General features: G+C 43.5%; 1 protein-coding gene across 1 annotated transcript; it reads left to right on the top strand.

Annotated features, from left to right (window-relative positions):
• The first annotated feature begins 552 nt into the window (after window positions 1-552).
• Window positions 553-1710, top strand: LOC132820901 (N-acetyllactosaminide beta-1,3-N-acetylglucosaminyltransferase 4-like). Its single transcript, XM_060833261.1, has one exon. The coding sequence runs from the start codon at window positions 553-555 to the stop codon at window positions 1708-1710; it is 1158 nt and encodes a 385-aa protein (XP_060689244.1).
• Window positions 1711-16682: the final 14972 nt, after the last annotated feature.

Raw genomic sequence — 16682 nt, 5'->3', positions numbered from 1 at the left:
AAATGGAAATTGCTGAAGAAACTCACCAGGCTTGACCAGCTGTGGAGAGAAAAACAATTTTTTTTTCATTCCCAAGATGAGGGTGAAACTTACCAGGTTAGTATCCATTGTCCATCCCTAACTGAGGGGTAGTTGAGAGTCAACCACATTGCTATGGGTCTAGATCCACATGTAGGCCAGACTGGCAAGGATGGCAGATTTCCTTTCCTGAAGGACATTAGCAAACCAGATGGGTTTTTCCACCAATCAATGATTACCATGGTCATCAGTAGACTTTTCATTCCAGATTTGTTTTTAATTATTGCATTTAAACTCCACCTCCTGCCATGGTAGGATTTGAACTCAGGCCCTCAGTAGTTTACCTGAGTCTAGTGATAACACTCCCATGCAATTGCCTCCCCTAAGCATTTTCAGTCCAATATGCCTTCTGCAGTTTTGGAAGAACTCTAAATCAGAAATCAATACCTATTGCTTTTCATAATTCCCAACCATAATGTCTTCTTATGAATAAATTTTCAAGTTGTATCTTTTCTTCCCTCTCAAGCTACAGTTATGACCGTCGCTGTGTTGACACGTGGAATGAAAGGCATCCTGGTATTTTCAGTTGTGGTCATAGTTGGTTTCACTTTATACAACCCGGTGATCATCACGAAGAAGAAAGTAGAGATCCTGTCGTACCTCGACAAGTTCATGTGGCGTTCCAAGGTTCCGCCAGCTGCAATGAATTCCAGTAATGTGACTCAGGCTGAGGCGCACATTGATCAGCCCAGAGCAGAGCCAACTCCAGGCCCCTGCCATCCCAACCTGGCTTACAACAGTCTGACCTCCAAGCTCAAGCCAATCTACAAGGACTTCATGATGTACCGACACTGCAGGGAGTTCCCCCTCCTGTGCAGGGCTGCCAGCTGTGATGGGGAACACACCTTCCTGCTATTGGCAATTAAGTCGCTGGCAGAGCATGCAGACCGGCGGGCATCTATCCGCAGCACATGGGGGCAGGAGCGGATTGTTGGAGGGGCAGTGGTGCGCCGCGTCTTCCTCCTGGGCCTCACAGAGAGTCAGATCCGCTCTCAGGCTGTGCAGGCCTTGGTTGACCATGAGAGCAAGCAATACAATGACATCATCCAATGGGGCTTTCGCGAGTCCTTCTTCAACGTCACGCTGAAGGAGACCCTTTTCTGGAAGTGGTTCTCCCAGGACTGCCGATCTGTGAAGTTTGTCTTCAAGGGTGACGACGATGTGTTTGTTAACGTGGACAATGTTGTGGAATATTTAAAGGAATACAATCCTTCCCATGATCTTTACGTCGGGGATGTCTTCCAAAACTGGTACCCAACGAGAGCAGAGCATAGCAAGTACTTCATCCCACTTTTTCTATACGGCAAAAAACCTTACCCTCCCTATGCTGGCGGGGGTGGTTACCTGTTGTCTGGAACGTCAATCTTCAAACTACACAAGGCCGCTGAGGATGAGGAGCTCTTTCCCATTGATGATGCTTTTGTGGGAATATGTGCACAGAGGGCCAAAATTGAAGTGATTGCTCACAGAGGCTTCCGTACTTATGGGAATATTCCATACGACCCATGCATTTACCGAGGATTAATGGTTGTTCACCGAGTGACGCCCAATGAATTATGGTTGATCTGGAGCTTGCTAAAGATTAACAGGAAGCCGTGCAGTCAGTTTACAAGAGTTTCAGTTAAACCATGAAGAAATGGCTCTATCTGTGCCATTAACTATCTGAAAGCAGTACCCAATCCTTTGGATTCAAGCGGAAGATACTAAAGACAATTCAAAGTTCTGCTGTTCTCTGAATCCTTCCCACACACCACTGAAATGTTCTGAATGTTGATCTTGCTGAGGATAGCTAATTGGACACCAATCAGCAACTCTGGGAATGTGTGGCCCAAGACCTGACACTTGGCGTTTGTCTTTTGGGGCAAGATGCACACCTGTCAGCTCCAGCCACCCTGTTTGTCAAAGAGCAAAGGATCCCTCCTGGTATCTTGGCCGATGCTAATCCATCACTCAACAGGGTTTCAACAGGTTATTTGGCCACTGCTTTGCACATCTCCTTGCTGTGAGCAAGTTCTCAAGATTACAGGAGGCAATACACTTCAGAAATACTCCTGTGGCTGTGTGCGGGCACTCAGAGATTGTGAAAGGGTGTCCTCATGTTCTTTCTAATTAACTTCTAAAACTAAACATCGGCGCAGTTATACTTGTTGAGATCCTGAGGTTTATTTTTAAAAATAATCACGTTGTATTACCTCAGAAATTTTGAGGGGTGTTCTCCTCCACTATTTCCCATGGGATCTGAGCATCACTGACATGTCCAGTAGTTCCCCTTGAATGGCTTCCTCGGCCTTTGCAGAAGGCAGTTAAGATTCAACCACATTGGTGTGGGTTTGGAGACACGTTCAGACCAGGCTGAGAAAGTATAGCAGATTTCCTCCTCCAAAGGGAACCAAGTGCATTCGAACAAAAATTGACAGGAGTTGTCAATAACTACCTTTGCCGAGACAGCATTTTATTCCAGAAGGATGTTGCAACACCAGGAGGCTGGTAGATATATGGAAAGTGCTACCTGAGAGGATAGTGGAGGCAGGTACTCTTGCAACATTTAAGAAGCATCTGGATGAGAACTTAAAATGCAAGGGCATAGGAGCTGTGGCCCAAGTGCAGGTAAATGGGATTGGTATGGTTTGGAAGTAGAATGAAGAACTGCAGACAATGGAGATCTGAAACAAAAACAGAAATTGTTGGCGAAACTCAGCAGGTCCGGCAGCATCCGTGGGAAGAAAACAGAGTTAATGTCTCGATTCCGGAGACTCTATGTCAGAACTGTTGAATCCATGACTACTGAGTTTTGCCAGAAGTTTCTGTTTTTGTTAGTGCAGTTTGGTGTTTATTGATCGGCATAGACAGGGTAGGCCGAAAAGCCTGTTTCTAGACTCCGTGACTCGCTGACACATTTCAATAAGGGTTTTGCACATCCCTTTCACATCACACTGAAGGAGATGATTTTCTGTAAGTGGTTTACAGGCATTGTATATGTGAGCTTTCAAACGGTATCTGATAAAACATTGCACAACAGATTTTCTCTCAAAGTAGAAACACATGAGATTAAAGGGATGTCGCTAATCGGGGAATATACAGTAGTAAGCGAAGTGTTCGGTAACAGTCATGGTGAGGTGTAGACAGTGGGATTCCAGGGCATAGGTTCAGGGTGACAGGGGAAAGATATAAAAGAGACCTAAGAGGCAACTTTTTCACGCAGAGGGTGGTACGTGTATGGAATGAGCTGCCAGAGGATGTGGTGGAGGCTGGTACAATTGCAACATTTAAGAGGCATTTGGATGGGTATATGAATAGGAAGGGTTTGGAGGGATATGGGCTGTGTGCTGGCAGGTGGAGCTAGATTGGGTTGGGATATCTGGTTGGCATTGGGTTGGACCGAAGGGTCTGTTTCCATGCTGTACATCTCTGACTCTATGACAGAACAGTGCAGCACATGAGTAGGCCCTTCAGCCCACTGTGTCTGCACCGACCATGATGCCTTTCTAACCAAATGCCATCTGCCCGCATGTGGTCCTTATCCTTCTCTTCTTTGCCTGTTTATAGAACATAGAACATAGAAGGATACAGCGCAGTACAGGCCCTTCGGCCCTCGATGTTGCGCCGACCGAATCCTACCTAACCTATACTAGCCCAATAACTTCCAAATGCCTATCCAATGCCCGCTTAAATGACCATAAAGAAGGAGAGTTCACCACTGATACGGGCAGGGCATTCCATGAACTCACAACCCGCTGAGTGAAGAATCTACCCCTAACATCTGTCCTATACCTACCACCCCTTAATTTAAAGCTATGTCCCCTAGTAACACCTGACTCCATTAGCGGTAAAAGGTTCTTAGTATCTACCCTATCTAAACCCCTAATCATCTTATACACTTCTATCAGATCTCCCCTAAACCTTCTCTTCTCCATTGAGAACAGCCCCAAGTGCCTCAGCCTTTCCTCATAAGATTTTCCTACCATTCCAGGCAACATCCTGGTAAACCTCCTCTGCACTCGTTCTAAAGCTTCCACATCCTTCCTATAGTATGGCGACCAAAACTGCACACAATACTCCAGATGAGGCCGCACCAGAGTCTTATACAACTGCAACATGACCTCAGGACTCCGGAACTCAATTCCTCTGCCAATAAAGCCCAGTACACCATATGCCTTCCTCACAGCACTATTTACCTGGGTGGCAACTTTCAGAGATCTGTGTACATGGACACCAAGATCCCTCTGCTCATCCACACTACCAAGTAGCCTACCATTAGCCCAGTAATCCATCATCTTGTTATTCCTACCAAAGTGAACGACTTCGCACTTAGCTACATTGAATTCCATTTGCCACATTTCCGCCCAGCTCTGCAACTTATCTATATCCCGCTGTAACCTACCACTTCCTTCCTCACTATCCACAACTCCACCGACTTTTGTGTCATCCGCAAACTTGCTTACCCAGCTTTCAAGTCCTTCCTCTAGATCATTTATAAAGATAACAAAAAGCAATGGTCCCAAAACAGATCCTTGTGGTACACCGCTAGTAACTGCGCTCCAAGATGAACATAATCCATCAACTACTACCCTCTGTCTCCTTCCAGCCAGCCAATTCCTAATCCAAACCTCTAATGTATCCTCAATGCCATACCTCCGAAGTTTTAGCATTAGCCTACCATGGGGAACCTTATCGAACGCCTTACTAAAATCCATATACACAACATCTACTGCTTTACCCTCATCCACTTCCTTGGTCACCTTCTCAAAGAACTCAATAAGGTTTGTGAGGCACGACCTGCCCTTCACAAAACCATGCTGGCTATCCTTGATCACGTTATTCCTACCCAGATGTTCATAAATCTTATCCCTTACCATTCTCTCTAAGACTTTGCCCACCACTGAAGTCAGACTCACTGGCCTGTATCTATTTAAATGCCTCTGACTTATTACTATTGTATCTGCTTCTCCCACCTCCCCTGGCAGTATTTTCCAACTATCCACATCCCTTTGTGTAAAGAAACTTTACTTGCACATCTCCTTAAACTGCCACACCACCTTACATCTGTGCCCTCGAGTATTTGACATTATCTTCTGGAAGAAAAGTTCTGACCATTCATACTATCCATAACTCTTATGGTTTTATAAACTTCTATCAGGATGTCCCTCAGCCTCCGATGATTGAGCAAAAATAACCCAAGTTTGTCCAACCTTTCCTTATAGCTAATACACTCCAACTTTGGCAAACCTCTTCTGCACTCTCTCCAAAGCCTTCATATCCTTACTATAGTGTGGCAACCAGAACTGAACACAATAGTCCAAATGTGGCCAAAGTGAAGTTTTGTACAGCTGCAACATGACTTGCCAAAGTTTATACACAATGTCCCAGCTAATGAAAGCCAGCAAGCTGTATGCTTTCCTTATCCACTTGTGTTGCCACTTTCAGGGAGCTATAGACTTGTACCCCAGCATCCGTCTGGATATCAATGCTCCTAAGGGTCCTGCTATTTACTGTATACCTTTCTCTTGCATTTGACCTCCGAAACACATCGCCTCACACTTATCCAGATTAAACTCCATCTGCCTTTTCTCTGTGTAACTTTCCAACTGATCTATAACCTGCTAGATCACAGAAATTTACATTCAAATCAATATTACAAATGACAGCAGTCCTAGTAATGATTTTTGTGGAATACTACAGGTCACAGATTTCCAGTCAGAGAAACATCCCTCCACATCTACCCTCTGTCTTCTATAACCGAGCTCATTTTGCATCCAACTTACCAACTCATGGTGGATCCCATATGACATAATCTTCTGGACGTGTCTACCATGAGGGACCTTGCCAAATGTTTTGGTAAAGTCCATGTAGACAATATCGATCTACCCTCATCAATCATCTTCATCACTTCCTCAAAAAAAGTTCAATCAAATTTGTGAGCCAAGACCTCCCCGGCTCAAAGCCGTGGTGACTACACATAATAAGTTCATTCTTTTCCAAATGTAAGTAAATCCTGTTCTAAGAATCTTCTCCAATAATTTAGCTACTATTGACATAAGGCTCACTGACCTGAAATTTCCTGGATTATCCCTGATGACCTTTTTAAACAAATGAATAACATTGGTTATTGAAAACAACAAATGCTAGAGATCACAGTAGTCAGAGAGAGAGCAAGCTAACGTTTCAAGACTAGATAACTCTTCATCAGAGCTGAAGTGAAGAGTGGAAGGGGCAGCATTTATGCTATAGTTAGCAGGAGGAGGATGTGGTGGGATGTTGAGTGCTGGAGGAGAAAAGATGTTGATAGTTCAGATTAAGTGATCGGACCCGCTGTGATCGCGAATGTTTGTTGTTTTCAGTACAGATTCCAGCATCTGCAGTAATTTGCTCTAATATTGGCCATTCTCCAGTGTTCTGGGACCTTGCCCATGGCTAAAGGGGATACAAAGTTCTCTGTCAAGGCACCAGCAATCTCCTCCCTTTCCTCCCTCAATATCCTGGGAATAGATCCCCTCAGGCTCTGGAGACTTATCTAACTTAACATTTTTCAAAACTCTTTAAATCTCCTCCTTCTTAATATCAACACACCCCCTCAGATACCAACCTATCCCTCCCTAATCTTACAACCATCTAGATCTTTCTCCTTCGTGAATACTAATGCAAAGTACTCACTAAGGTCCTACTTCCTCTGGCTCCTTGCATAAATTGCCTCCTTTGTCCTTGAGTGGACCTATCCTTTCCCTCACTCCCATCTTGCTCCTAATTTACACATAAAATGCCTTAGGTTTCTCCTTAATCCAACTTGCTAAGAACATTTTATGGCCTTCCCTAGCTTTCCAAATGTCTTGTTTAAGTTCTTTTCTGCTTCCTTTATATCCCCAAGGGTCTTGCCTGATTTCAGTTTCCTAATGTTTACATATGCTTTCATTTTCTTTTTGACCAAACTTCCAATATCTCTTGTCATCCAAGGTTCCCAAACCTTGGCTCATTTCCCAATATAAGGTCTAGTATGGCCCCTTTCCCAGTTGGACTATCTATGTACTGTTTCCTGGGGGCTCCTGAAAAATTCTGCCCCCTCTAAGCTCCTGGCACAAAGAGAGGCCCAGTCAATACGAGGTAAGTTAAAATCACCCGATTTAACAACTCTGTTGTTTTTACATCTTTCCGTGACCTGCTTACACATCTATTCCTCAATCTCCAACTGGTTATTGGGAGGCCTATAGTATAACCCTGTCTTAACGACTGCACCTTTCCTACTCCTGAGTCTGACCGATATGGTGTCACTGGATGAACCCTCCAAGATGTCCTCTCTTAGTGCAGCTGTGACATCTCCTTAATCAGTAATGCAACTCTTCCACTATTTTTATGTCCCTTTCTACCTCGCCTGAAACATCTAAACCCTGGGGCATTAAGCTGCCAAACCTGCCATCCTCTCAAGTTTCTGAAATGGCTCCAACAGCATAATTCAATGTATTAATCCGTGCTCTAGGCTCATCTACCTTACCTTCCTCGCATTAAAGTTAATACACTTTAAACCACCAGCCCCACCATGTTCATTAACGTGGTCCTGCCCGTTCATCCTACTGGACATACATGACTTGATCTCTACTTTCTCCTCAATCTCTTCTGCTACCGCTCTGGTCTCCACCACACTCCCCTGCCTCACTCCGACCAACACTACTTTAAACCCTCCCAAGTGACACTAATAACCCTACTTGCAAGATTATTAGAGCCCCTCCGGTTTAGGTTAAACATCAACTGCTTTTCCTGGGCCAAGAAATGGCAAAGGAAATTTAACATGGATAAGAGTGAGGTCTTGCCTTTTGGAAGGTCAAATCAAGATAGGAGTGTCATAGCAAATGTAGGGTCTTGAGGAATGTAGCGAAACAGACGGACCTTGGAATTCAGGTGCACTGTTCTCTGAAAGTGGAGTCACAGGTAGACAGGGCAGGGAAGAAAGCTTTTTGGCACACTGGCCTTTATCAGTCAGGGCATTGACTATAGAAGTTGGGAAGTTATGTTGAGTTGTACAGAATGTTGGTGAGGCAGCACTTGGAGTATTATGTTCAGTTTTGGTGACCATGTTACAGGAAGGATGTTATTAAACTGGAAAGAGTGCAGAAGGAGTTTACAAGGATATTGCAGGACTCAAAGAACTGAGTTCTAGGGAGAAGTTATACAAGCTAGGACCTTTTTTATTTGAGCATCAAAGATTGAGAGGGGATCTTATAGAAGTGTATAAGATCATGAGAGGTATGGATAGGGTCAATGCACTCAGTCTTTTTCCAAAGGTTGGGGAATCGAGGATGAGAGGGCATCGGTTTATCATAAGAGGGGGAAGAATAAATGGGAACCTGAGGGGCAACTTTGTTACACAGAAGGTGATACGAATATAGAATAGCTGCCAGAGGAAGTGGTTGAGGTGGGTACAATAACAACTTTAAAAGCATTTGGATAAATACATGGAAAGGAAAGGATTAGAAGGATATGAGCCAAGTGCAGGGAAACGGGGTTAGTGTGGATGAACATTTTGGTTGCGTGGAGCAGTTTGAGTGGAGGTTTCAACCTCTGTGCTGTAGGACTCTATGACTCTATGACTAAACGAATTAGATTTCAGTGTTAAAAATCACACAACACCAGGTTATGGTCCAGCAGGTTTATTTGGAAGCACTAGCTTTTGGAGTGGCGCTCCTTCGTCAGATGGAATCACCTGATAAAGGAGCAGTGCACCGAAAGCTAGCTCTTCCAAATAAACCTCTTGGACTATAACATGGTGTAGTGTGATTTTTAAGTCTGTACACCCCAGTTCAACATCGGCACCTCCAACTCATAGATTTCAATGCTTTGAAGATTGCAACTGATATGAATCTTGACAACGTGGCAGATGGTGATCAGGATAGTAGTAGATCAAGACGATTTAGACTGCCCGTGCAAACAGGCAGTCATATGGTGTGTTATAGACCAGGCCAGATCCCCTCAAAACATTTCAAGGAAGTAGCCTGGACCCTAACTTTGCCAGTTGTTTTAAGCAGGTGCAGTGTGGATATTCCAGGAGGGATGCAGCTGACCCAACCACGGAGTTTTAAACAAAACAGAATTTATTTGCAAGATTACGGAATGAAACACAACAAAAGAGAACAGAATATAAAATAATTTAACCAATCTGAAAACCCAATAGATTATCTCAACTTAATGAAGCTGTTCTAAATACTTGTAACAATCTCTGTAAACATCCCTTGACACAAAAGTTAAAATCAAACACAGAGTCTTACAGGAAAGAGAGAGAGAGAGAGAGAGAGAGAGAGAGAGAGGGAGATAGCAGGGAGATTCAGGATGAAACACCTTCTTCCATGTAGCTGTTTTTGAACCAGCAGCCTCAAAATACAGGTAAAACCAAACCAAACGAGAGAAAAGCTGAGCTGGGAGAACTGGCCATTCCCCTTTTGTTGTACAAGCATTTTTTTTTAACTGGAAAGCCTTTTTGCCTGTGGCAGTATCTGTTTTCTATAATCAAACTGGCCCTAAAACCCTTCAAACCTAGATCTCCCAGAGTCTGTGTCTTTACCACCTCCTGAAATAAACAAGGACAACATAACCTTGTTAAGGGAGCAGCATCATCCTAGGTGTTGCAATTTAATGTGGGGAAGTAATCCTGATGAAGGGCTTATGCTCGAAATGTCGAATTCCCTATTCCTGAGATGCTGCCTAACCTGCTCTGCTTTAACCAGCAACACATTTTCAAGTATGAAATAATGCACATTAAGGAGGCACACCAAGGAGAGGTAATATAATCCCACATTATTTTGAGGGGGACTATAAAAGAAGAGATGGGACATGAATATTCACAAATCCTTTGTGGAAACACAAATTGGTAAGATATTTAGGAAGAAATCATATGGGACACACCACAGTGTCAATAGATGCATTGAGCATAAGTTCAAGGAAGTAATGCTAAGATTTTAATAATCTCTGCTGGAGCATTTTGTATGTTTCTAGGCACTGCGCTTTAAGGTATAATGTTACGAGAGTGCAAAGGAGGTTTTCAAAGGATAAAGGCATTCAGATTTTGACAAAGTACAAAATACAAGGTACAAATGCTGGAAAGCACATATTAACAGATTCAAAAGCAACTTCTTCCTTGCTGTCATCAGACTTATGAATGGACTTCTCATATATTAGAGTTGATCTTTTTCTGCACCTTCTCTGTAGTTATAACACGATATTCCACATTCTGTTCTATTACCCTGTTGTACTTAAGTAAGCTAAAATTTGGATAGCAACAAAACAATACTTTTCACTGTAGGTCGGCACATATGATAATAAATCAAATCAAAAAGATCAAAGAAACAGGGATTGTATGCCTTAGAACAGAGAGATTTTAAGGTATGCAGAATTTCGAAGGGATTTGATAGAGTAGGTGGTGAGAAGTTTACTTCAATCAAGAGGGTCAGCAGCAAAGACCACAGATTGAAAATAATTGGTAAAAATACTTGTGAGGAAAAGAAGGAGAGACCTTATAAATTTTTTTTTGAGATCTAGAAAGAGTGATGAAGTGAGATTCCAGAAGTAGTTTTTAAAAGGCAATTGAGCACATACTTGAAAAGAATGAACTTACTGTGTTCTATGGGTAAAAGGCAGGGTGTTAGACTAAAATGGAGAACTCATTCAAAGAACAAACAGAACAGTTTGAAAAGTGTGCTGCAATTCCAAGAAATTCTGTGGTTGCTGTGCCACAAGATTTGTTTTAATGGGCGATGGTGACATGCTCACCAATGTAACAAAATTGTGTGCAATATTGGAAGGACTCCTCAAGATCATTACATTGCAGTAGTCTCCAAACTCTGGCCCTAAGGACAGTGAAACATCCATCTCTTTCTAAATAGAAGTGAACCTGCCCATCGACATGGTAATGCACATCTGTTACCTGCGGTATCAGTTGAAAGGCTGCATCACGTCTCCAGCCAAAGGAGCTTTTCTGAACTTACACTCATCTCTCCTCCACACTCCTCTTTGCAGCACCGAAAGGGCTTGATGTTCACTGATGCAAACCCAGTTACTTGTTAAAATTAAGTCAGCAATGTCAACTAGGATTAAATACTTCAGACACTGGAGGGAAGACAAAGCTGACCTTCGGACTCCAAGGTGAAGGTATACCTGTCTATGTCACAGCTCACACTTACAATGACCCTTAATGCAGAGTTGAACCTCAGAAATCCTTCAGAATAGATGACCCCACCTTTTAGTCTTGACAGGCAGGATAAAATGAATGTTAATTGATCAGTTTAGTTTTAAAATAGAATCAGTGAGAAAATGAAGTGTACTTCTTGCTTTATTCATAATTGTACGAGTGAATTTATGAATTAATATGAATTCTGGACATTGTGTCTCAATGTGAATTTTGCCTTCCTCTGGGCTATGTAATATGCAGATAATTATCAGATTAAAGATTTTATTTTAATTTACCTGGAGCGTTTTGTAATTTGTTATTTTTTCAAAGGAAAATAAGGTGAGTGCAATTTGCCCTGAACTTCTTTTCTGTTGAGAATTTTGGTTACCAGTTTAACTTTTACATGGGACTGCAACCCTTTGCAGATTTGCTGAGTTGAGAGATTCTCAAATGGACCCAATGGCAGAGCAACAAAGACTCTGAGTGAGCAGAGATGTGCAAATCTGCACAAGGAAGCAAATGTGGACCCCACTAGTGTGGGTGTTCGCAGATCTGTAAATAAATTGCTGTTTCAGTACTTTCTAGGTATGAGTCATAGAGACATACAGCACGGAAACAGACCCTTCGGTCCAACCCATCCATGCCGACCAGATATCCCAAACCAATCTAGTCCCACCTGCCAGCACCCGCCCTATATCACTATAAACCCTTCCTATTCATATACCCTTCCAAATACCTTTTAAATGTTGCAATCGTACTATGGTCCACCGCATATTCTGGCAGCTCATTCTATACACGTACCACCCTCTGTGAGAAAAAATTGCCCTTCGGGTCTCTTTTATATCTTTCCCTAAACCTATGCCCTCTAGTTCTGGACTCCACCACCCCAAAGAAAATTCTTTGTCTATTTACCCTATCCATGCCCCTCATGATTTTAACCTCTATAAGGTCACCCCTCACCCTCCAACACTCCAGGGAAAACAACCCCAGCCAATTCAACCTCTCCCTATAGCTCAAATCCTCCAACCCTGGCAATATCCTTATAAATATTTTCTGAACCCTTTCAAGTTACACAATATCGTTCCAATAGGAGGGAGACCAGAATTGCACGAAATATTCCAACAGTGGCCTAACCAATGTCCTGTACAGCTGCAACATGATCTCCTAACCCCTGTACTCAATACTCTGACCAATAAAGGAAAGCATACCAACTACCTTCTTCACTATCCTATCTACCTGCAACTCCACTTCAAGGAGCTATGTATCTGGACTCCAACATCTCTTTGTTCAGCAACACTCCCCAGGACCTCACATTTAAGTGTATAAGTCCTGCTAAGATTTGCTTTCATAAAATGCAGCACCTCGCATTTATCTAAATTAAACTCCATTTGCCACTTCTCAGCCCATTGGCCCATCTGGTCCAGATCCTGTTGTAATCTGAGGTAACCTTCTTCACTGTCTACTACACCTCCAATTTTGGTGTCGTCTGCAAACTTACTAACTATACCTCTTTTGCTCACATCGAAATCATTTATATAAATGACAGAAAGTAGTGGACCCAGCACTGATCCTTCTGGCACTCCACTGGTCACAGGCCTCCAGTCTGAAAAACAACCCACCACCACCACCCTCTGTCTTCTACCTTTGAGCCAGTTCTGTATCCAAATGGCTAGTTCTCCCGTATTCCCTGAGATCTAACCTTGCTAATCAGTCTCCCATGGGGAACCTTGTTGAATGCTTTACTGAAGTCCAGATAGTCAACATGTCTCAAACTTGATTTAGTTTTTTGAAGAAGTAACATCTATCAATTTCCTTCATTAATCCTCTTTGTTACTTCCTCAAAAAACTCAATCAAGTTTGTGAGACATGATTTCCCACACACGAAGCCATGTTGACTATCCCTAATCAGTCGTTGTCTTTCCAAATACATGTACATCCCTTCAACAACTTGCCCACCACCGACATCAGGCTTACTGGCCTATAGTTCCCTGGTTGTCCTTACCACCCTTCTTAAACAGTGGCATCACGTTTGCCAACCTCCAGTCTTCCAGCACCTCAACTGTGACTATCGATGATACAAATATCACGGGATGTCCATTAAATTTTTAAGAAGTATTCTTTCATGGGATGGGGGCATTGCTGACTGGGCCAGCATGTAGCTGAAAGGGCAACTCACAGGGGTGATGTTTCCATGGTTCTATCATGTCATCAGACCCTTGATGACTTGTTGCAGTATATTTTGTAGTACACACTACTGCAAGCATTCTTTGGTGGCACAGGAATTAACAGCTTAAAGTACTGGATGATAATGCCAATGAAGTGGGCTGCTTTGTCCTGGATGATGTCAAGCTTCTTGAACATTGTTGGTTCAGCGCCAGCCAGGCAAGTAGGGAGTATCCATCATATTCCTGAGTTGTGCCTTGTAGCTAGTGGACAACACTATTTGATATCAAATTTCTGCCCTCCAATCTGATCTTGTGCCACACACAAGATTGCATTTCTTGGTTTCAGTTCCTGCATGTTCAAAATCTGATAATCATAAACCAACCTGATAATTGGTGTTAAATCCAAACTTTCATACAGACAAATTCTTACTAGCACAGCAGCTACTTACCATCTCCTTACAACCTTTCATCAAAATAATCAACGTAATAAATAAGTGGATGAGAATTGTCCTTGAGAAGGGTGGTAAGGACAAGGCAAGGAAATATAGACCAGTGAACCTGACATCGGTGGTGGGCAACTTGTTGAAGGTAATCCTGAGAGCTGCCTTCTCAAACTCCAACACTCCTTGGGATATGGGCGCGCACACAGTGCTATGTGGGAGAGATGTCCTGGACTTTGGCACAGAGACAATGAGGAACAACAATATAGTTCCAAATTAGGAAGGTCAGCGGTTTGGAGGGGAACTTTCAGTTGGTGGTGTTCCCATGTATCTGTTGCCCTTCTCCTTCTAGATGGAAGTAGTTGTTGGTTTGGAAGGTGCTGTCTGAAGATGCCTCACAAATTGTGAATATGCACCCTTTGGATGTTATGCAGTGCTGCCTGGCTTGCTGTGTTCTTCCAGTCTCCTGCTTGTCCCCAGTCAGTGATAGAACAAAGAACAAAGAAAATTTACAGCCCAGGAACAGGCCCTTTGGCCCTCCAAGCCTGAGCCGATCCAAATCCACTGTCTAAACCTGTCGCCCAATTCCTGAGCATCTGTATCCCTCTGCTCCTCACCTACTCATGCATTTATCCAAACGCATCTTAAATGAATCTACCGTGCTTGCTTCTACCACCTCTGCTGACAACGCGTTCCAAACGCCCACCATCCTCTGTGTGAAGTACTTGCCATGTGTATCCCTCTTAAACTTTCCAATACTCACCTTGAAAGCGTGACCTCTCATTATTGAATCCTTCACCCTGGGAAAAAGCTTGTCTCTATCCTGTCTATACCCTTCATGATTTTATAAACCTCAATCAGGTATCCCCTCAATCTCCTTTTTTCTAATGAAAATAAACCTAACCTACTCAACCTCTCTTCATAGTTAGCACCTTCCATACCAGGCAACATCCTCGTAAACCTTCTCTGCACCCTCTCCCAAGCGTCCACATCCTTTCGGTAACGTGGCGACCAGAACTGTACACAGTATTCTAAATGCAGCTGAACCAATGTCTTGTACAATGTTAACATGACTTGCCAGCTCTTATACTCAATACCCCATCCGTTGAAGGCAAGCATACTATATGCCTTCTTGACCATTCTATCCACCTGTGCAGCAACCTTCAGGGTACAATGGACCTGCACTCCCAGATCTCTCTGCCCATCAACTTTTCCCAAGGCTCTTCCGTTCATTGTATAATTCACTCTAGAATTAGTCTTGCCTAAATGCATCACCTCACATTTGTCTGGATTGAAAGCCATCTGCCATGTTTCCACCCTAGACTCCAGTCTATCTATATTCTACTGTATTCTTTGGCAGTCCCCTGTATTTTCCTGCTACGCCGAGCTGGAAGTTTTTGTTGCAAACGTTTCGTCCCCTGGCTAGGAGAGATCATCAGTGCTCTGGAGCCTCCTGCGAAGCGCTTCTTTGATGTTTCTTCCGGCATTTATAGTGGTCTGTCCTTGCCGCTTCCGGGTGTCAGTTTCAGCTGTCCGCTGTAGTGATTGGTATATTGGGTCCAGGTCGATGTGTCTGTTGATGGAGTTTGTGGATGAATGCCATGCCTCTAGGAATTCCCTGGCTGTTCTCTGTCTGGCTTGCCCTATGATAGTAGTGTTTTCCCAGTCGAATTCATGTTGCTTGTTGTCTGAGTGCATGGCTACTAGGGATAGCTGGTCGTGTCGTTTCGTGGCTAGTTGGTGTTCATGTATGCGGATTGTTAGCTGTCTTCCCGTTTGTCCTATATAGTGTTTTGTGCAGTCCTTGCATGGTATTTTATAAACTACATTAGTTTTGCTCATGTTGGGTATTGGCTCTTTTGTTCTAGTAAGTTGTTGTCTGAGCGTGGCTGTTGGTTTGTGTGCCGTTATGAGTCCTAGGGGTCGCAGTAGTCTGGCTGTCAGTTCTGAAACGCTCCTGATGTATGGTAGTGTGGCTAGTCCTTTTGGTTGTGGCATGTCCTCATTCCGTGGTCTATCTCTTAGGCATCCGTTGATAAAGTTGCGCGGGAATCCGTTTTTGGCGAATACCTTGTATGGGTGTTCCTCTTCCTCTTTTCGCAGTTCTGGTGTACTGCAGTGTGTTGTAGCTCTTTTGAATAGTGTCCTGATGCAGCTTCGTTTGTGTGTGTTGGGGTGGTTACTTTCATATTTTGGGACTTGGTCTGTGTGTGTTGTTTTCCTGTGTACCCTTGTGGTGAATTCTCCGTTCGGTGTTCTCTGTACTATCACGTCTAGGAATGGGAGTTGGCTATCCTTTTCTACTTCTCTCGTGAATCGGATGCCTGTGAGTGTGGCGTTGATGATCCGGTGTGTTTTTTCTATTTCCGCGTTTTTGATGATTACGAAAGTGTCATCGACATATCTGACCCAGAGTTTGGGTTGAATTTGTGGTAGGGCTGTTTGTTCTAACCTTTGCATAACTGCCTCTGCTATGAGTCCCGAGGTTGGTTGGTTCTAGAGGCATGGCATTCATCCACAAACTCCATCAACAGACACATCGACCTGGACCCAATATACCAATCACTACAGCGGACAGCTGAAACTGACACCAGGAAGCGGCAAGGACAGACCACTATAAATGCCGGAAGAAACATCAAAGAAGCGCTTCGCAGGAGGCTCCAGAGCACTGATGATGTCTCCTAGCCAGGGGACGAAACGTTTGCAACAAAAACTTCCAGCTCGGCGAACAGAACCACTACAACAAGCACCCGAGCTACAAATCTTCGCACAAACTTTCCTGCTACTCCATCAATCTTCGTGTCATCTGTAAACTTGCTGTTCATACCAACAGTGCTCTCTTCCAGGTCATTT

This window comes from Hemiscyllium ocellatum, chromosome 1, assembly GCF_020745735.1.
Source record: "Hemiscyllium ocellatum isolate sHemOce1 chromosome 1, sHemOce1.pat.X.cur, whole genome shotgun sequence".
NCBI lineage: Eukaryota > Metazoa > Chordata > Chondrichthyes > Orectolobiformes > Hemiscylliidae > Hemiscyllium > Hemiscyllium ocellatum.
Note: the sequence above shows the minus strand (reverse complement) of the source record. Positions and strands in the feature narration are given on the sequence as shown.

Bases quoted from the DNA above. Each gene is read 5' to 3' on its own strand.
- LOC132820901 (XM_060833261.1), top strand. From the start codon at position 553: ATGACCGTCGCTGTGTTGACACGTGGAATGAAAGGCATCCTGGTATTT.